The sequence below is a fragment of the Typopeltis vanoorti genome, chromosome 13, assembly GCF_054136105.1.
Source record: "Typopeltis vanoorti isolate ZY-2024b chromosome 13, IOZ_Tvanoo_1.0, whole genome shotgun sequence".
Classification (NCBI taxonomy): domain Eukaryota; kingdom Metazoa; phylum Arthropoda; class Arachnida; order Uropygi; family Thelyphonidae; genus Typopeltis; species Typopeltis vanoorti.
This window is the reverse complement of record NC_143561.1, coordinates 53,349,895-53,372,070: the sequence shown is the minus strand read 5'-3', so window position 1 is coordinate 53,372,070 and position 22,176 is coordinate 53,349,895. Positions and strand designations below refer to the sequence as shown.

Genomic DNA, 22,176 nt, shown 5'->3' with positions numbered 1-22,176 from the left:
AAATTCTAAGTTTCTAAAATTACAGTTGGAGGAAGTTGTTCACCAATAAGCGCAGGCATTATTTTAAACATTTTCATAATTCATAATCTGTCCTATACGCTCAGGCAGATTTTATTAACTTCATCAAGCATTACCTTGGTTTTTAAATTTTTACAGCGTATCAGTGTTTACCATCTTATATAAATTAGTACATGTTAGTTTTATTAATTGAACTTATTTTATGAATTTGCATTTTTCTGCATTTTTTATACTTTTTTACATCTGTTTTCTAGAAATCTTTTACATTTGTATTTCTATACATTTTATACTGCTAAGATATGTTTCATTTGTTTTTATATACATATTTTTAGACTTATATAGTCCAATTATTTATTCCATTGTGTACTGGTGCAGCATGACTATAGCTGTTCTTGCTATAGTCACATATATAATAACTGTTGTCACGTGTATAATAACTGTAAATCATATTTAATTTATTAAATGTTATATATATATATATAACATTTATATATATGACCCCACCCATAATGTATTGCAGTATACATCTCTTAGTGTGATGTGCTTTACATAATGGAAAATACTAAGAATAGTGATCACAGCTTTACTCACCTTTACAATGAGTTGCCCTGGTGTTGCACCACCTTTAGACTTGAACTACGTTCAGGTGCAAACTTAACTGTTTGCTTACTTGGGATTAGGAGTAAAATAACCAAGTTTATAAAATTACTTGGTAACCCTAATATATATATATATATTGTTTTATGAAAAAATTGAATGACTAGAACCGAGATTTAATTAAAAAGGTTTTAATATAAACACACTACTAGTTTCGGCCTGTAACAGCCTTCTTCAGGTGACATTATAAAAGAAAAAACACTAAACATTGAGGGTTAAAAGACTATGAACAACATAGACAGTCTTTATACATAATTAGCATGAAAACGTTGTAGTTGTATTTGAAGCTGTTCTTTCATTTGTTGCATTGTTGGGAGAGTGCGTGCTTGTTGCATCACGTGAACGCCAGTACATGATTACAGCTGAATGACTATCTGGGAGGTTGTAGCTTAAGTTGTTATTTAGATGAACAGGATTGAAGATGATTTCTCTCGATTCCATTCTTGGGCATAATATATGCTAAAGATACCAAGTTATTTATTTTTTTTTTATTATTATTATTATTATTATTTTTTTTTAATATTTAAAATAACTTGGTATCTTTAACATATATATATGTAATAAATTTTTTAACTTGGGGATACCGCATATTATGGTTACCAAGTAATTTTATAAGCTTGGTTATTTAACTCCTAATCCCAAGTATGCAAACAATTAAATTTGCGCCTGAAACATAGTTCAAGTCTAAAGATGGTACAACATCAGGGCAACTCATTGTAAAGGTGGGTAAAGCTCTGATCATTATTCTTAGTATTTTTCCATAATGTAAACCACATCTCACTAAAAGATGTATACTGCAATACATTATGGGTGGGGGTCACTACCCAGACCGGTTTCAACCTTTTTTGAGGTCTCCTCGGTGAGTAGCTCAGAGCTTTACTTACCTTTACAATGAGTTGCCCTGGTGTTGTACCATCTTTAGACTTGAACTGTTTCAGGCGCAAACTTAATTGTTTGCATACTTGGGATTAGGAGTTAAATAACCAAGCTTATAAAATTACTTGGTAACCCTAATATATATATGTATACACACACACACACACACACACACACACACACACACACACACACACACACACACACACACATGTGGAGTAATCATTTACTTCAGCTATAATAGACAATGATTAATTAAATTTTCTTTGAATTGAGTTAATACTGAAGTCTGAGATCAGAAATAGTGTTTCAATAGGAGATGAACCTGGTTGGCCTTTATAGCAATTATGATAGATGATTGAAGTGTCATAATGAAAATGTTCATTTTATCATATAAGAAATGTACTTGTCATCAGTAACATTGTTTACTGATGACAAAGAGCAATAAGTAACATTGTTTACTTATTGCTCTTTACTTTCCTCATCCAACATTCTTTCAATTTTACCAACACTTTTTGGGCAAAGTGTCTCAATCAGTACTACGAATTCTTTCATCTTATTTCTCCTACTCCAGATATTGGTAAACACATGCGGTGTTTCATTTTTGAGTCTATAACTTAAGTCCAGCTTATTCTTATTAGTCATCTACTATTTAACCCCCCCCCCCTTCTGCACTGTTTTCCCAAGAGCATAGATTCCCATTCATCTCAAGCCACCCAGTCACTGCTATTTATATTAATCTTCACATGCATTCACTACTGCTTCTGGTGTCTGCTCTTCTTATACTATATCTGCATCCATTTCCCTCATTATCTCTTACATATGTCTCAAATTGCTATTCTCCTTTCAGTTCACAAACACTTCTTCAGTCTCATCTTTCTTTCTGTCTCTCATCTTTAGATCTCATTTATCTTAACTCTCTTCGAACTTAGTTGAAAATGATTTGTTTACCCACTCACTATAAAAAGAACCAAGATCCAGTGTTTAGCTACATATGAGCTACTCTGATAAAGCAGTTTGATTTAGAAGTAAGATATGAAATGCAGTATGGGATGTTAACCCATTAATATGAACAGTAATTGTTGTTAGTCTTCATATTAACCAAAGATAAACACAGTCATCACTTGAGGTTGTTGTGACTATGTTGCCTTTTGAATGAGTAGTTAAGGCTCTGTATATTGAACCTGGTTTTAAGTTTTTTTTTATAAACTTAATCCTAAAGAAGCAGAACAAAAATTGTGCAAATGCAGATCAAACAGTATTATTATAATTGGTTAAGAAACTAATATGTTTAATGTGAACATACCATGTTTTCAAAGAACATGGAGGATAATCATACAAATAAGACTACATATTAAGCACTTAGGGTGAGTCTGCAATGATTAAGATATATATAAATTAGAGTTTACACATGAAACAAAACTTATTTCTCAACTGATTAACATTTTTGATAATGACATTACTGCTAAATTTTTGAGTCTAAAAGATTGGTTCCACATGAAAACATCCTATAAGATGTACTGAAATACCTCAGAAGGATGCTTATTTTGCCAGTCATGTTATTCATTGCTTCTTTGTGTGCTAATCCAAAACTTAGTAGAAGGAGAAAATTTTGTTTCAAATGGAAATTTGCAAACAAAATTTTCTCCTTCTACTAAGTTTTGGATTTATGTATTAAGCAATAAACATCTGTGCAAAAGGCTTGCATGGTACTTTGTTCGAAATCTGTCATAAGTCACTAGGGTTGGAGACCCGGTTGTAGATTTTTAACTTGAAGTAATTTGACGTATGTGGCACGAGTTTTGTTTGGCAGAAGCACGTAGACCACTGGAATAACTGCATTGAATTGAACCACATGAATTGTATAAACCTGCTGGAAATGCATGGGTATTGTGCTAAAAGTTCCATCAGAAAACCACTCCTGGCTATGTGCCAATAACTGAAGATTGTTACTAGTGGAAAAAATAAGCATGCGACCTGGGAGCAGTTCGTTCTGAAAATCATACATCAAAAATTGTTGTACATTGTCATCGATAATAATTTCTTGATAATTTTGTGGAATTATCAAGGTAAAGCAGGAGTACCATTGTTGCATCGAACATGACAAATGGTTTGTTTAAGTGAATCCTTTTTAGGAAGTAATCCTGTGACATTGGCATGAGTCTCTGCAATTACTGATGCAACAATTTGCTGTGGCTGTTCATTCATGGTTGTTGCATGTTGCCGTATTTGACCAATTAATTGCATTGCTTCCCACCTTGCAGCTTGAGCTGCATGGTTATGTTTAGTTACGACTTTCACAATTGGGCCTTCCAAACCCTCTGTCTAAACATGCCCTTTATAGGTGGAACATTTTTCACAAACCCAGATTCCATGTTGTTCATCTACAGTTCTTTGAAAACACGTAAATGTGGTTGTCATCATCTACCAATTTTCTTTTCCCTGTTATTGACGAAACGCCTTTTGCCATTGTGCACACAGGATTAATCAATCAAGATGCCAAAATAATATGCAGATATTGCACTGCCTGCAACGCTCAGCTTGTTCACGCAATGCACCGCCGATAATGAGGCGGCAGAAATAGCAAACGTGCGCTGTCCACTGCACCAGGAAATGTGAGGAGAGCGAGATGCAGGAACTTTTATTGTTTGAATTTAGACAAATCAGAACAAGATTCACTTGTTACTGAAAAGACTCCTATAAGATTAGTCACTGTTCCCTCTCCCCAATGTCCGTCACTAACCACGTGACTATCGCCCTCGTTGTTGAATATGTATTCTTTCCATTGTGAAAGGATTAACAGTTCCAGTTAATCCTTTCACAATGGAAAGAGAACCTTGAAGACATACAAAAGGGGAGAAATTAGTTTAAAAGCTACGTGACAATTTGTACATGAATCTAATTTTGAAAATTTGTTCGGAAAAGTTAGAGTTATCGGAAGTTCAGTTCGAGTAATCGAGAGTTTAACATTGAATATCCACTAAAGGGGTTGGGACTTCAATAAAAATTTGAGTTATTGAGACTTGACTGTATTTATATTTTTGTAACCTACTCGTTATCTACAGGGGGCGAAATGCGAGGTGCCACTTTTCTGTAAATCGGTTTGTTGATTTATTCTAGATCACATTAATGGCAAACAGTATGCTCTTCTTATTTTTTTTCATCCATTCATTCAGGCTTACATAGCACATTATGCACCATACATGCAGTGCCTGAATTTTACCTTGGACTCCAAAATATGAGCATTAGACTTGAGTTACCACCACTGTTATAAGTTGCTATTGTGATTTTTCTTTAAACTGTCCATGTATATAACAAAAATATTGTCTGTCCAGCTCACATAGTAGCAGCATTGTTCATTCTCCATCTTGCAAATTTATGGAAAAGCAAATGCTGCTGATGGCTATCCCACATTGCTGCAGTCCTCATGTTCTGTCTTCTAGTCTTTCAACATTTAGCATACAATGGTTATTTTTTATAATAATTTATAGACACAGTAATTTAAGTCCATATCTGCAATCAGCAGGCTAGAATACTTTAAGAAATGAGTCTTTTTATCATGTGACCAAAATCTTGACTTCTGTAATGACCTTCTGACCATGGTATAGTTTTTATAATCTTGGCATTCTAACCTGGATTCTCATCTGTTATGCAGTGATGTTGGCACAGAAAAAAATGCTGTAGTAGTGCTATCAACATAAACTTCTATTATGCAATTCATGTGAAGGAAACAGAACCACTGTGTATAATATATATATTTTTTATAAACATCATAGGTCTGCATATTTCTGATATTGTCATCAATTAGGTTTTGTCGTCACCCAAATTTTGTTGGCTGATTTCTCCTTGTTATTTGGGAATAAAACAGTGTAGAAGTTGAGAAATATGATTTGGATAAGGACACTAAGGAAGCTTTTCCCCATTACTGGTCATTACTAATAATCCTGAATATCGTTTGACTTGCGATAGAACACTGGGAAAATTGTCGTGAAGTTGTAGGTAGAGCAGTATTACAGTGTGTGATTACACCATAGATTGTAGTGATGACAAATCAACTTGTTATTATTTATTATTAAAATGCTAACATGTTAATGAAGCAAATGAAAAATCTATAATTCTTTTCTTTTAAACTTATTATAAGGAGAAATATAAATGTAAAATTATTAGCCAACCTCTTTATAATCAGCTTCTGAGTTTATTCCTTTTTCATTTACTTTAGACTGTTATCCTGATATCATTGTTTTCTCTCCTTGATGTTTTCAGGACATAAAAATTTCATTTATAAATTATCCATTCATAAAACTGTATTTTTTACTTAAATATAAAGAGCCAAATAGGCTTGTATAGTTTACTATATTTGGCATGAAACTCTCTGATTTCAATCTCTGAGTTTCTTATTCGGTTTTAAAACAATGTGGGATTTAATATCCCTTTAATTTAAATAATGTATTTTTTAAATTCATACATAAAGCCCTCTTTGTTTTATTTGATTTGTTTTAATTTTTTTAATTATTATGATATTTCCTACCATGTCCTTGGGTTCTCGCCTCTCATATTAATTAACAAGGACTTTTATTGTATTGCTTTTCTTTCTCTCTGCTGTTCCTATGTTTTGAATGACATCTGAAATTATATTTTGAATGTATGTAATCTATGGACATAATTGTGACTACAGTTTATCAACTTTTTATAGCTGGTGTCTTTATGCTGTTGGATTCCAAAACTATGCACATATATCCTTTGTGTATCAAATCATAATTTTGATTTCCTTTCTTCTTTCATCCCTTAAATGGATTAAATAGTTAATGTTATTTTTTAAAAAAAGCCTCTATATGTCAGTCAGTGTTGATAATGACTAATGTTTGGAAAGATCCGGGTTTAAATTCCACCTAGGATGCAAGGAATCTTTTAGCCTTTTCATTTGAATTTGAGCTGGCTGGTCTCATACAGAGGTGGCATGGTTTTCCCTCACAGGCAAACTGACCAAGGAATATATATGCTTTAGCAAATATGTTATGGTATGTAGCTAGGCTTAAGTATCCTAACGGTAATTAGGTTTGCATAATGTCAAATTATTTAGTCATGATAGATTATTGGACCTAATATGTTTAAATGATGTGTAGCTAAAGAAAAAAACAAAATGCTATGCTTATAATTATCATAAATAATCTTTGTCAATAAGGAAAATGTATTACTATTTATGATCTTAGCATTAGACATTTTATGAGTTATTTATACAGGTTTTATAAAAAAAAAGCATAACAGTATGAATGTACTATTTATTATTATTTTATTTTATTTTTACGAACTTTTATTTTCTTTCAGCCTTCCACATTGGCAAGATTGTCATGAAATGTGGTCTAAAAGGAGACGTAGACAACAGAGACTAGAACAAGAAGCAGCAGCAGCAGTACGTGTTTTAAATCCTGCTTCTGCTGGACCACAGTTACCAGATTCAGTTGGTAGCTTTGGAGGAGTTGCTGGATCTGTAAGTGGGCGTACTCGAGCCCCAAATTCTGTTGTTTCACGAGGTCCTGTAACATCAGAAAATTGGTCTGGGGGATCAGGAAGCAACACAGGAAGAGAAAGTGATAAAGCACCTATTCAGGGAGATAATAAAGGTATAACAGCAAAATATTCATGAAATACTTTTATATGTGTGGGTGCTTTCGTTAGCTGTAAGCATTACAGTTAAAAACTTCATTGTCATTTTGACAAATAATGCAGAACAGTTTGTACAAAGTATTGTAAAAAGAAAATTAATAAAACATTTATATTGTTATTTTTAAGGACAAATATTTCATTAAACACAACAAAACATGTCATCACTCTTCCATATTTAGCATTTAGATTTGTAAATTGTATCTTTTAACAGGTTACATTACACACTGAATGTTAACTATTAAAACCATAAATTATTTTCTGTTGAGTGGAATATTATATTCATTCATTAAATAATTATTATATTTATTTTGAGAAAAAAAGCATTGAAGATGGTGAAGCTAAAAAGGTACGGTATAGAATTTTGTTATGTTATTCTGCATATTGATTTAAAATTTATAATGTGAAATCAATATACTTTACACGTTATTTTTTCAGATTTATCAGTAGAATGCACACTACCTTAACAAAAACTTTAGAATAGTAATGCAAATATAAAAATTGCTGCATATGGATCTAGCACTCATTTTATGACAGCTCAATGAAATAATTTTGCTAATATTCGCATTAGACTGTTTAAAATTTGAGATATACTATTAGATTTAGATTTCTAAATCTAATTTAGGTTCTAAATCTTAATGGTATCTATTTGTGTTGTATCCTTTCTCTAACAAGCGCTAATGAAGTGCGTAGATAAAAATTTATCTAGGTATCTATTTGTTTCACATATGCACACATAGCCTCATAAAATTCTAATATTCTTCCTCACTTAGTGAAAGCAGGATACATGATAAAATAGACGTTAGTCCTTCACTAGAATATTAGTGTGGCTGTGCAGTGTTAATTATGCCATTATGGTTTTGGTACAGGTTAGAAAACACTCAAAAGGAATGCAATCAGAAACATGTATCCATACTTGAAATAGAAAAAAGCCATTTAAAACTTGAAATGTGGAAAGGCAGCAGGAGTAGATGACATTCATCCAGAAATGCTCAAACATGGAGGTATAACAGTTTTACTGTGGCTGCACTGCATAATTCAGAAGACCTGGTCAGAAAGTCTAACTCCAGATTGAAGTAAATCTCTCATAGTACCATCTATAAAAAATGGAAATAAAACTGAATGTGAGAATTACAGGGAATGTGAGAATTGCTGTTTCTCCCTGTAATGAGAAACAGCTATGAAAAATTATGGAAGGGAAGCTTCATAAGAATAAGCTACATTCAGGCTAAATAGAGGTTATCAGGATCAGATTTTCACTTTAAGACAAATAGTTGAGAAATCTTGGGAATATAACAAGTATTTGTATTTAAGTTTTGATTTGGAAAGAGGTCTGGTAGACTTCTCTGCAGATTGTTTCATGTTTTCGTGGAGGAATCCTCATGTTTTCTTTCAGTAGTCCTGTCAATTTATCCTAGTTAGAAGCTTTGTAGAAACCTGATATCAAAATTAGTGCTGTTAATCTTAGTTCTTTACTTCATGCAGATGATGTTATTCATCTAAATAAATCCAGTACAAGTCTGCAAGATTCCTTGACTAAAATTGAATAACTTGTAATAAATTTGGTATGCAAATCAGCAATAGAAAAACAAAGAACTATTGAAAATGGGCAGAAAAACTTAAAACATCAACTGATCCTGAACGTAGAACCTGTAGAACAAATAAAACATTTCAGCTGCCTAGGCATAATTTTCAGTGATATAGAAATTAAATATGGAAATAAATAACAGAATTAGCAAAGCTGGTGTGATGGGAAGTGAACGGAATAAATATATATGGAATAAGAAAGAAATCAGTCAAAATACCAAATTAGCTGTATACAAGGAAGTGTTCAAACCAATTTTAACTTATGGATCTTAGTGCTGGGTTAGAAATAAAACACTTCATCAAAGACTAGAGACCACAAATATGAGAGTTCTTAGAAAGATTAAGGGAGTGAACAGAGGTAGAAGTGGCAGTATCATATTAAAAATGAGGATATTAGGAAAGAACTTAACATTGTTAGCATTCATGGATGTCTTAGCAGAGCTAATCTCAAGTGTTACAACCACTTAAAGAGAATGTGAGAGGAAAGATTAGCAAACAATTGTTCTTTGCCACACTGGTAGGAAAAAGATTTAGAGGAATACCAAGATGTAGGTGGATTGATACGGTAAAAAGCGTGCTTGAAAACAGAAATATAAGATCTGATAATGTTGAAGTTTTGACCAGATAATAGATTAATTTGGAGGGAAATTGTTGATCAGTTAGTAATGATGTAACTTTTTTTTGCATAGTACTATCATAATATGCTGTGCACTCCCTGAGGTTATATATATATATATATATATATATCAAGAATTTGATGATGATTTTGGTATTTCATTCTACAAATGCTATCCTTCTGAACCCATGCCAAGCAAAACATTTTTTCATTATCACTATGTGTAATTCTACAAGATAGAGCTAGACCTATTCCACCATTTAAGGAAAAGAATCTGGACTCATTATGCTGGAATGCTTCTCTGTTGCAATCATGAGGGCAACATCATATTTGTCCTCATGACAGTGAGTTAACTAGTATGTTTCGTGTGGAGGTGGAAAAGTTTTTCAGGTTTTTACTCTTGCAAAATTATCCAGAGTACATATGCAGTTAACAGACAGGCACATGGAATCTGGCCTCATAGCCTTGGTTGCTTCAGCCATAACTCTAAATAGCCAATAACCAACCCCTGCAAACCCGAATAACCAGCTAGAGAATACACAAAATTAATAGGCCTAATTCCATTCAAAACCAAATCATTAGTATTCCGGAGAACACATTTTCAATTCTCCATGCTTGGTTTTATTCAAGTATGGTGTAACCTTAGCAGTTATGTTAGCTCATTCATAGCTGTTTCTGCTAGTTATAATATATTGCACTTATCTGCTTATGTTTATTGAGTCTTTATGTAATCATTTGACACACATCTCAGATGACTGCCAGGTAATTACTGTAGAGTTCATGCATTTTCTCTTTATAAAGTAAATTAACCTGAAATTAATTCTACATTTGATTAAAATTACTTTCTGGTATTCCTACCTGTCCTTTAACCTAAATGAAATATCTTGCACAGTTCAGTTGTAATGAGGCAAAAGCAACATGCCATTAGATATAGTGATTCTATAAATTATAACTACGGTTGAATTTAACTGTATCGAAGTCACAAGTGATAGTTTGTTTTAGTGAGAGTTGACTGTAAAATCATTAATTAAATTACTGTGGATCTAAGCTAGATCTAAGATATTATCAACAGGTATTTAAGGAGGACAGAAATACCTGTTGGATTTCTGCTTAGGACATGGACTGGTTATCACTAACACCATGTTCCAACATAAAAATGTGCACAAATTCACATGGAGCGAAGAACAAGGAATAAGAAAAGTTTCATTGACTATGTTATTGTTGATAGTGATGTTTTCTCCCTGGTGCAGGACACCAGAGTGTACAGAGGATTTGAAATTGGAAGTGATCACTATTTAGTCTTGAGCAGGATAAAATTGAATTTCATGTTGAAAAGAAGAACATGTAAGAAAGTTTTAAAGCGAATAAAAGTTGAGCAGCTCTCAGATGTGAACTGTAGACTAAAACACACATATAGTACATATGTGTAGATACAGTACAAAATGCCTTAGACGATAGAAATATAAGGTCTGATAATGTTGGAGTCTTGACAAGTAACAGACTGATTTGGAGGAAAATTGTAGCTAGGAAGTTAGTAATGATGTAAATTTTTCATGTAGTATTATCATATCCTGTACACCCCTTGAGGGTACATGTAAGGAATTTGATGATGATGATGAATTTCCATCATTTAGAAAAGGTTGCACATAAAACATAGAGAAAAAAATGTACTAGGGACGTCCAAAAAGTAAGTTCCACTTTAAATATTTTCACTGCAGCGCTGCGATTGCAATGGTGCTGAGTTTGTTGATTCGTTAGCAAGCCATTGGTGCCATTTTTAGACATTCTCGCAGTGTGTAAGCTTCTTGGTGTGTGTTTGTAATGTCTATGAAAATCGAATCACCCGCCTCTTGTGAAATTAGGTCAGTTGTTTCTTGAATGCGAGGAATGTTAAAGCAGCTGAAATTCATCGGCAAATTATTGAGGTTTATGGAGAACATACAATGAGTGATTCAATGGTATGAAGATGGATAAGACTTTTTAGTGAAGGAATGACAGGTGTGAACGATGATGAACGGATCGGGCGACCATCTTTAGTGACTGATGATCTAGTGTGCTCAGTTGAAGAGAAGATTTGACAGAATAGGGTATTCACTATGACGTCACTCGCTGCAATTTTCAGAAGTTTCACATTTGTGTCTTCATGAAATTGTGTCGGATAAACTGAATTATCAGAAATTGTGTGCACGTTGGGTTCTGTAAGCACCGAAGATGCTTACAGAACAACACAAAGTGAATCGGCTGGGCAGTGCATTGGAATTCTTGACACGCTACCACGAGGATGGTGATGCTTTCCTGAGCAGACTTGTCACCAGGGTCGAGACTTGGGTGTCGCACATACCCTTGAATCCAAACAACAGTCCATGGAGTGGAGGCACACCTCATCACCAGTCAAGACGAAATTGAAGACAACGGTTTCCACTCAGAATCATGTGCACTGTGTTTTGGGACAAGCAAGGAATTTTGCTGGTAGGCTTCTTGGGTCAAAGCTCCACAATCAATGCGAGTATGTACTGCCAAACCCTTAAGAAACTGCGTTGTGCAATCCAGAATAAACGACATGGCATGCTTACCAGGGGCATTGTTTTGATTCATGATAACGCGCGCAAACACGCAGCTGGTGTAATGCAACAACTTCTCACCACCTTTGGCTGAGAACAGTTCCATCATCCCCCCATAAAGTCCTGACCTCGTGCCAAGCGACTTTCACCTGTTCAAACATCTGAAATCTTTCCTTGGTGACTGGCAGTTTCAAGACAATGACGAGGTCAAAGAAGCTGTGAATACGTGGTTTGCATCACAGGTGGCAACCTTCTATGATGAAGATATACAACTCTTGATGCTCCGTTATGGTAACTTTTGGTGCCCTGTTATGATACGTGCCTGAACAATGGCAGAAATTATGTAGAAAAGTAGTGAAAGATGTCTACTTTAATTTCCAATAAATTTTTTTTTTGTAAGTATGGTTTTATTTCTCTGATAGCCCATCAGAACTTACTTCTGGACGTCCCTCGTAAATACATTTTCTAAATTAAATGTTTCTTGAGAAGAAACATTTAATTTTTTATAAAAATCTTTAATTTTATTTTAATCCATACTTTTAATTTTATATAAATCTTTAGGATTTATATAAAAGAATTAAAATGTTTCCCAAAAAAACTTGGAAATAAGTATATATTTGTTTTATCAAAATAGTTGGAAAGGGACCTTACCTAACTTCCCGAGCAGTCGGTTTGACTTCTGTGTACTGTTTTCATTTTATTCTAAATAATTTATTCATATATAAAGTTATTAATGGCATGGTCTGGTAGACTTCTCTGCTATTAGAAATCAGATTGTTTCATGTTTTCTTTCAATATCCCTATCAATCTATCCTGGTTAGAAGTATTGAACAAGGGGTTTCCAAAAAAGTAAGATAACACAGTTTTTTTTCTTTCTCGCGGATGTTTAATAATAGGAAGTTTAAATTATACACCAAGAAATAAGTGAACATGCACTACTTCTCCACACAGTCTCTAAATTTATTGATGCACTTATCCCAATGATAAATCAATTTATCAATACCAGTACTGAAGAAGTCTATGCCCACACCCAGTAACTAACATCGCACTACCTGATGAACTTCATCATCTGCAATGAAATGTCGTCTGGAAAGGTGGTTCTTGAGAGGACCTAACAAATGAAAGTGCTAAGTCTGGACTGTCGGGGTGATGTTGCAGAGTTTCCCAACAATTACACCACAACCACTCACAAGTGGTGTGTGGAGTAGTGTTGTCGTGCACCAAAATCACACTGCTTGTCAGGAGTCCTGCTGTTTGCTTCGAATGTTGGATTTCACTTTGTTCAACATTACACAGTAAAACTCTGCATTGATTGTTCTTCCTTTTGGCAAGAAGTTCACCAACAGAGCGCTTTGTGATCTTAGAACACTGGCCACGACTTTTCAGACAGTGGGAACTGTTTTGAATTTTTTGCACACAGGAGGTTGTGGGTTTACTCTCTAGGGTAAAGTGATGAACCAATGTTTTGTCTCCTGTGACTAGGTGAGCAAGAAAATCCTTGCCTTTGTTGCTGTATTGCAACAGATTTTCCAGACACATCCCCATGCATGTTGGCTTGTGCTCTTCTGGCAATTGTCAGGGAACCCAGCAGGACCACACCTTTTGAAAGTGAAGGACATGTGAACAATTTCATAAATAGTGGACTTACTCAAGTTCACCACTTGTTCAATTTCGTGCACTTTCACTTGCTGGTCAAGAACAATGCTCTGTGTGCACAAAACGTTGTTTTCTGTCTTGTTTGATGAGGGCCTGCTGGTCCGATGTCGATCTTCAATGTCACTATGGCCCGTTTTAAATTTATTACACCAAAAACACACCTGTTTCTTTGAGATCACCTTTTTGCCATACACAGCTACCAGTTCATGGTGAATGTCACTTGAGGAAGCCCCTTTGGCTTGCAAAAAAAAAAAAAAAAATTAATACCTTCACGAACGCCTGTTTTGGACCACACTCATCGTAGCTGCCATTTTGCAACTGAGATTGACTGTGAGGTAATAGTAGCACCACACTATAATGCAGTATTTTTGAACATTATTATCAGGTTTATCTCTCCACCATGTTTTATCTCATTTCCTTTCAACATTATTAAGAAAAAAAAAAAACGTGTTATCTTACTTTTCACTAATCCCTCATAGAATATGTTACTCTGTATATTGGAGAAAATCACCATCAGATTTTAGTTCAACTTTTAGGACTGAGACAAGAAGTGATTTTTTTGACAGGTTTTTAAAAGAAAATTATAAACCTTCTATCCAAACTACTAAATTATTAAAACACTACAGACGTTTACTGTGTAGAATAGAACGCCTTCCTGTGACAAGTTCTTGGACTCCTTGAAGGTGTGATATAATAATAGTAATTTTTTTAAATAGTGTATACCATCTCTCAAATAAATTATATACTTATACTGTAAAATTTAAATGACTACTACATTTTCTTACAAGAGGTTCAGTCAGATTTTAATTAACATGTTATATAATTTGGAATTAATACAACTGATATAAGAATATAATTCATGTTTCTTTTTATTTATTTTTTTATGTGGCCTAAGAATTTTTTTTCTATATATATATATATATATATATATATATATTTTTTTTATTAATTTTATATTTTCGATATTTTTATTTATTTTTTTACATAGTCCAGAAACCCTGCTGTAGAGACCAACCATGGAAATTTTTAACTCACTTCAGACCTCCAATAAGCTTGGTGGTATTCTCTACACTAGGCGATGAAATTCATCTCCCGCTTAAATCACAAATATCCAGCAGGATTTGACCCCATAGCCTATTGGTTGGAGAGCAGATGCCTTAATCTCTTGGCCAACCAAGCTGGCAGTATTTTGTTATTAATAATAATCATAGTAATAATTTACAGTTGTATTTCATAGTTACACAAGGTGAATATTACTACACATTGCAGTTTACATAATAAATAATGTTTTGATTATTTATTTATTTATTTTACAAAAATGTTATCACACAAGATATACACAATTCAAGCATTGCAATTTCAGATCAGTTCAAAGATTCATTACATAGTGCTAAGTGCATTCATTATTTGGATAAGTAAACATAACAATAATAAGGATAAGGAGATTGAAGGCATGTTGAGGTGATGTAATTCCACTGACTTCGAAGCCAGGGTAAGCTTTTATGAAGAGTGGGATTAGCATTGATATTTTTGTTTGGTATTTTTTTTTTTTTTAGATGGTGGTGTTGCTTCTGTAATTTATATAGTGTATTTGGATGTTATCTGCTCTACTAACTATTGATACAGCATTCACTGTTAGTTTTATGTAATTTTTTTTTTTTTTTTAAATTTTGTGGCAGGCTGTTGATTAGTGTACATATGAGATGCTGTCTCACATCTACTCTGTATGAGTTGTGTCTAGTTTGTAAAGAATTGTGGTTGGTTGTGTTATGTGATATATATATCTGTTCTGTGTTGTTATGATAAGGGTTACTGCAGTAATTTCTTAGAAATAGTAAAATTTGTAATGCTCAGGATTTTTTTAGTATTTCCATAAGGGTGTTCACTTATTGGCTAGTATATATTAGACCTCAGAACAAGCATATTACACAGAAGAAACAATTCTTCTGTGTAATTTTTCTAATGATAAATAGAGGTTCATAGAATATAATTGGAATATAATATTTGGGGTGCTTAAGGGTCAAAGCTGTATAACTGAGAGGAGACCTCCACATAGCCTTTAAAGGAATGCAGAGAACCGACCAGGGCTTCTGACCTATGTCCAATCCTCACCTTCTCTTGGTGCACCCTGTTGGGTATCTACCTGGATACTGAACGAAGAGGATGGGCTGGCAATTTGGGATTTAGCCAACCAAATTGTATTCTTATTGGCTTAAACCAATATAGAAAATGATGGTACAACATGACAAAATCTCATACTGGCTGGGGCGTCACACAGTTAAACAAGGCCCCTGTTGTTTTTGCCAGGGAACCAGGGCGAACAGCAAAAAGTCACCTACTGGAACAAATCTGAAAGCACATCCCAACTCAACATCACCAGAGTTGAAGATCTGTACTATCAACATAAGAAGCCTAAATAGCAAAGAAATGGAGCTAGCTGAATTAGATAAGTACCAGATCGACATAATAGGGGTGACTGAAACAAAAAAAACAAAAACTGGTGAGATCTTTCTGAGCAATAAATGCAAAATGTTATATTCAGGCAATGACAATCAAGGAAAAGAACGAATAGCAATAGTATTCAACAATAAATATGAGGCAAAATCTTCTTGAATGGCAGGCAATTTCAAATAGAGTGATGTGGGCAAATATCAGAATGGGGAATTGGACAATGAGACTTATTTGTGCCTATGATCCCACAGAAGGGGCTACTAAGGTAGAAGTGGAGGAATTTTTTTATGCTTTAGAAAACGTAACTGACACAATGAAAAATGAAAAGTTGGTCCTTGTTGGGGATCTAAATAGCAGAGTAGGAAGTGATTGTGAGACATACAAAAATGTTTTGGGAAAATTTGGAGAAAAGAGCAAAGCTAATAATAATGGCAAATACCTGTTGGATTTCTGCTCAGGACATGGACTGGTTATTACTAACACCATGTTCCAAGATAAAAATGTGCACAAATTCACATGGAGAGAAGAGGCAAGGAATAAGAAAAGTCTCATTTTATGTTATTGTTGATAGTGATGTTTTCTCCCTGGTGCAGGACACCAGAGTGTACAGAGGATTTGAAATTGGAAGCGATCACTATTTAGTCTTAGCAGGATAAAATTGAATTTCATATTGAAAGGAATAACATGTAAGAAAGTTTTCAAGCGAATAAAAGTTGAGCAGCTCTCAGATGTGAACTGTAGACTAAAATACACAAAGATTATTGAAGAAAAAATGAAAGAGTTTGAGAACAGGAACCAAACCTTGGAGATTCAGTGGCAAGCCTTGAAGAAAACCCTGATTGATTCAGCCAGAGAGGCATGTGGTGGGGTTGTCTGCAAGAATAGAAAAATCAGAACTCCATGATGGACACAGGAAGTTAAAGAGGCAGTGAAGGAAAAGAAGAAATCATATCAAAAGTTCCTGGCAAATAAGTCAGCTCGTGCGCTTAGAGAATACAGAGACAAATGTAAGAACACTGTGTAAAACTAGCTAAACAAGTCATGGGAGGACTTTGGCAAGAACATAGAAAATAAATATAAAGAAGGTGGTAAGATATTCTGCAGGTTGTTGAAGAAGCTTAGAAATGGAGGAAAGTGTGCTGTAAAAGGAGTTAGAGATGATAAAAGTGACATGAAAACAGGAGAAAAAGATATCCTTGAAGTATGGAGTAATTACTTCGAAAAATTGCTAAATGAAACAAGCAGTGATAGTATAGTGGTAAAAAACACTCAACAGGCACACGGTCAGAAATACATATCCATACTTGAAGTAGAAAAAGCCATCAAAGGCTTGAAATATGGAAAGGCAGCAGGAATAGATTATATTCGACCAGAAATGCTTAAGTATGGTGGTATAAAAGTCTTACAGTGGCTGCACTGCGTAGTTCAGAAAGCCTGGACAGAAGAACAAATTCCCGATGATTGGAGTAGAGCTCTAATAGTACCCATATATAAAAAGGGAAATAAAACTTGATGTGAGAATTACAGAGGTATTTCCATACTGAGTGTTCCTGACAAGATCTATGCAAGCATACTTGAGAAACGGTTGAGAAGAATTGTGGAAGAAAAGCTTGGTGAAGAATAAGCCGGATTCATGCCAAATAGAGGCTGTCAGGATCAGATCTTCACTTTTCGACAAATAGTTGAGTAAGCATGGGAATATAACAAAGATCTGTATTTAAGTTTTGTCGATCTGGAAAAGGCATATGACAAGGTGCCAAGAGAGAAGCTATTCAATACGCTACAGTTATATGGTGTCAATGGGGCATTATATCAAGCAATACTTAGTCTTTATTTGAGTTGTAAGTCAGCAGTTAGAATTGAAGGAAGTACAGGACGATGGTTTAATGTTAAATCTGGTGTGAGACAAGGATGTACATTATCCCCTCTGTTATTCATTATCTATATGGATCACATTATGAAGGAAAGTGGTATTAAACGTGATATCAGAATTGGAGATGTTAATGTCAGCTCTTTGCTTTATGCGGATGATGTTATACTTCTAAATAAATCTGCTACAAGTTTGCAAGATTCCCTGACTAAATTGAATAACTGTTGTAATAGATATGGTATGAAGGTCAGCATTAAAAAGACAAAGACGATGAAAATAGGTAGAATTGTTGAAAATGTCAACTGTGTTGTGAACGGGAACCTGTTGAACAATTAAAACATTTCAGCTACTTAGTCACGATTTTTACTGAAGATGGTAAATTAAATATGGAAATAGGCAACAGAATCAACAAAGCTGGTATGGTAGGCAGTCAATTGAATAAATTCATATGGAATAAGAGAGAAATTAGTCGGAACACTAAATTAGTATAAAATTAGTATATAGTATAAAAGCCAGTGTTCAAACCAGTTTTAACCTATGGATCTGAGAGCTGGGTCAGAAATAAAACACTTGACCAAAGACTACAGACCGCAGATATGAGAGTCCTGAGAAAGATTAGAGGCGTGAACAGATGGCATCAATGGCAATATCATATTAAAAACTATTAGGAAAGAACTTTACATTGCCACCATCCAGGAATGCGTTATGGTCACTTAAACAGAATGGGCAAGGAAAGATTAGCAAAACAAGTATTCTCTGCCAGGTTGGCAGGAAAACGGCCCAGAGGAAGACCATGATATAGGTGGATTGATACGGTACAAAGTGCCTTAGACGATAGAAATATAAGATCTGATAATGTTGGAGTCTTAACAAGTAACAGACTGATTTGGAGGAAAATTGTAGATAGGAAGTTAGTAATGATGTAAATTTTTCATGTAGTACTATCATATCCTGTATACCCCTTGAGGGTACATGTCAGGAATTTGATGATGATGATGAGAATATAATTGTCACCAATGCTCTATACTATGATAGTGGGGGTTGAGTTTGTCTTGTAGAATTTTAGTGTGTTGGGAAAGAGGTGGTGGCATAGTAGAATGAAGCAGCATTATGGTAGCGATAGGTAATTTGGTGTTAATTATTGAAGCGTTTGTGTTAATAACCTGTATGTTGATATTGATCTATGCATGATTATGTTAGCAAATCCATAAGTATTACTTCTCTTGTTGGGAAGTTTATTATGGTAATTACTAAAATAAAGAGCCAAAAGACTTAAGTTCGGCGATGCAAAATTATATAAGCAAAGTGGATATTAGATCCAGCATTATTTCAAAGTCGAAAGTAGAAACTATGAAAGTTTCGTAATATTCTAAGTTGACTAGAGAGTTTACGGGAATATACTCCTTGGCATTTAGAAGTTGCCTTATACTCATAAATGCCAGGAATAATTAGTATAATTTATGTTGTACAAACTACTAACACATATCAAGATATGTGTTAGTAGTTTGAGGGTATTTATCACTTTCTCCTATTAGGATGAACTGATCTGCTGCATGGTTGCTGTTGCTGCTTAACCAGGTTTCTAGTTTATGAAGCTAAGTAGCTTTTCCAGTTGGGGGAGGGGGATGGGTATGTTTATCATGTATTTGAGGCTGTGTCTATCGTCAGTTGTGATTTCCAAAATTGGAGTTTCTTTCATGCTGTACTTTTCCTTGATGAAATGCCATGATGCTGCCTCTTGTTTGATCTAGATAGGGTGTAAGGTTATATGCAGAAGTTTTTGTTTCATTTATAGCAACTTTGATTGGAATTAGTACATCAGTGTTTGCCAAAGTATTATTGAGCAATGTTATCAGTGGAAATCAGCATTTCTGTATACATCTTATATTTGCTTGTAAGTTGGTGACTTCCAAAATTTGTGTAAGTGTTGTCTGTCCACTTATTCAAAGACTCAAACAGTGATGTTTACATGTTGAAAGTTTATTTTTCACTTGGTCAGACTATAATAAATTTAATTTTAATCCTTTATCCAGGTGTGTGCAAACAAAGTTTGCACCTGAAAGTATCTTCAGGACTGGGGTAAAGTGGTACAACACCGGGCAACTCCTTGCAAAGGTGGAGCAAGCTACCATCACTCCTATCTCAGTATCTCCCATAATGCAAAACACATCTCCTTGCAGATATGTATAATGTTATGCATTAAAGGAAGGGCCATTACCCAGACTAGTTTCGACCTTTATTGTGGTCTCTTCAGTGGGAGCCAGGCCCAAGTGGCTCCCACTGAACTACAAACAGTCTCATAACCTTCTACAATTCCCAGGTGTATACAAAGTCACATGTGAGTGCGGAAAACCTTACTATTGCCAAACGGAGAAATCTATCCTCCTACGTCTCGAGGAACACCAGAGAGACATTGTTTACAAGAGAACCAGAGCTACTGCCCTATCAGGCCATGCCCTGTTTTCAATAAACACGAACAACAAAAGCCGCCAACATGAAGTAAATTGGACAACAACATCAAACCTACACATTTGCCACGATGAGGTAGAACGCTGCATTGTCGAGTCAAAAGAAATCACCTTGGACCCTCTTCATATGAACAATAATCTCAGCTATAATATGCTTGACTCTTTCAGCCCTAGTATCAGATACTGGAGATCACATGGTTCCACACACGCACAAGTGTACAACAATAGAACTTTAACACGGACTGTAGCTCAAGTTCATAATAACTGTAATTTAGTCGTATATTATAGCTTTATAATTGTATAGTTTTAGAGTGTCTCAATGTTTTTTTCGGTGTCTTTTAATAGCTTTCTATGTTCTTAACGCCTGATGAAGTCAATCTCGACGAAACATGTTGCATTTTCAAATAAATCTCAGTTTGTTATAATTCTCGGATTTTTAGTCAGTTTATATTAAAATTAATATATATATATATAGAGAGAGAGAGAGAGAGAGAGAGATCATCTATATATATAATGAAAAACCTAAATGTTATGTTGACAAAACAAAGTAATACATTCTTTAATTCTCGATATGCATTAGACTTAATTATGCAGGAATACGCTTTCCTTTAAGGTGGATTTAAAATGTATGCCACAACACAGCTCATCACAAGTCATCAGCTTGTGTTTTCTTTCATTTATTGTTCATAATGAAGGGTGTGGTTATATAAATGAACCAGAAACAATAATTTCACAGGGAAGACACGAAAACAAAGTAGGTGACAGCTTTTTACAGTGTACTCAGTTACATAATCTGATCTTTGACTTGTCTTTATGAGATAATTGGATTTTTTAAGTAATAGTATTAAAAGAATCTGCATTATGTACACAGTTTTAGCATATTTGATGACACTAAGCTTATTCATGTTTGAACTGTGAAAATAAGCTTAGGACAATACTATATTAAAGTGCACCTACTTAAGGGGTAAAGGTGTTGAAAAAATAAGATGTATAGATCTACTACAGTATTTAATTGGTTTATAACCAATTAAATTTGTTTATAATTACTGGTTTATTTTTAATGAAATTATACTGTGAGAAAAGTACAGTTATTTTTTAAAATAATTGATCACATATGTCATGCTTATGTATATACTTGTAAGTTTAATATTCAACTAAATGAATGCATTGATTTGATTAGAAATGGTATTTTATTTGGAAATAACTGCAATTTCATTTAAATGCATATATGATATGAAAAACTTACATATTTTCTCACAGTTTAAGTGTGCAAGATTTACTGTTTTCAAGCAAACGCAATAAGTATAACGTGTAATAGCAGCTCATTTTTATTGATTCGTGATTGAAACAAAAGCCGGAAGTATGTTGTGTAGTGGAGCATGTGTGGAGTGAAAATAATCCTATATATTGTTGAGGGAAATGAGGAGATATTTGGGAACTCGAAAGTGAATATTTATGAAGTCTTTCATATAGAAATGAAAATGCTTAAAAATTATCAATTGTTATATTATGACAATAATGACAAAACAACTGTTGGTGTGTGTGGGGGGGGGTACAGAAGGTTGAGCTTTTAATTATTACAAAAAAAAAACAAGTCTTTCATATAGAAAGAAAAATAAAGTTGTGTACTGTAAAGGAGATAAAAGGCAAGAGGAAAGTGACAATATGCTTATGTTATGACTTTTAAAGAAAACCAGCAATAAAAATTGCAATTCTTTCAGTTTGCTGTTCTTTAAAAGAGGATACTGTAGTGTT

At 34.1% G+C, this 22,176-nt stretch overlaps 1 protein-coding gene across 2 annotated transcripts in view; it reads left to right on the top strand.

Annotated features, from left to right (window-relative positions):
• The window catches only part of Cdk12 (Cyclin-dependent kinase 12), a 585,582-nt gene that overhangs the window by 133,935 nt on the left and 429,471 nt on the right, over positions 1 to 22,176 (top strand). Inside the window, exon 9 of one of the 2 annotated variants that reach the window (XM_090402548.1) lies at positions 6,877 to 7,172. In XM_090402548.1, coding sequence (XP_090258674.1) covers positions 6,877 to 7,172 — 296 coding nt within the window. Of the gene's footprint in view, positions 1 to 6,876; positions 7,334 to 22,176 lie in introns of those variants that run through there. The other variant, XM_090402547.1, reaches the window with a different exon arrangement.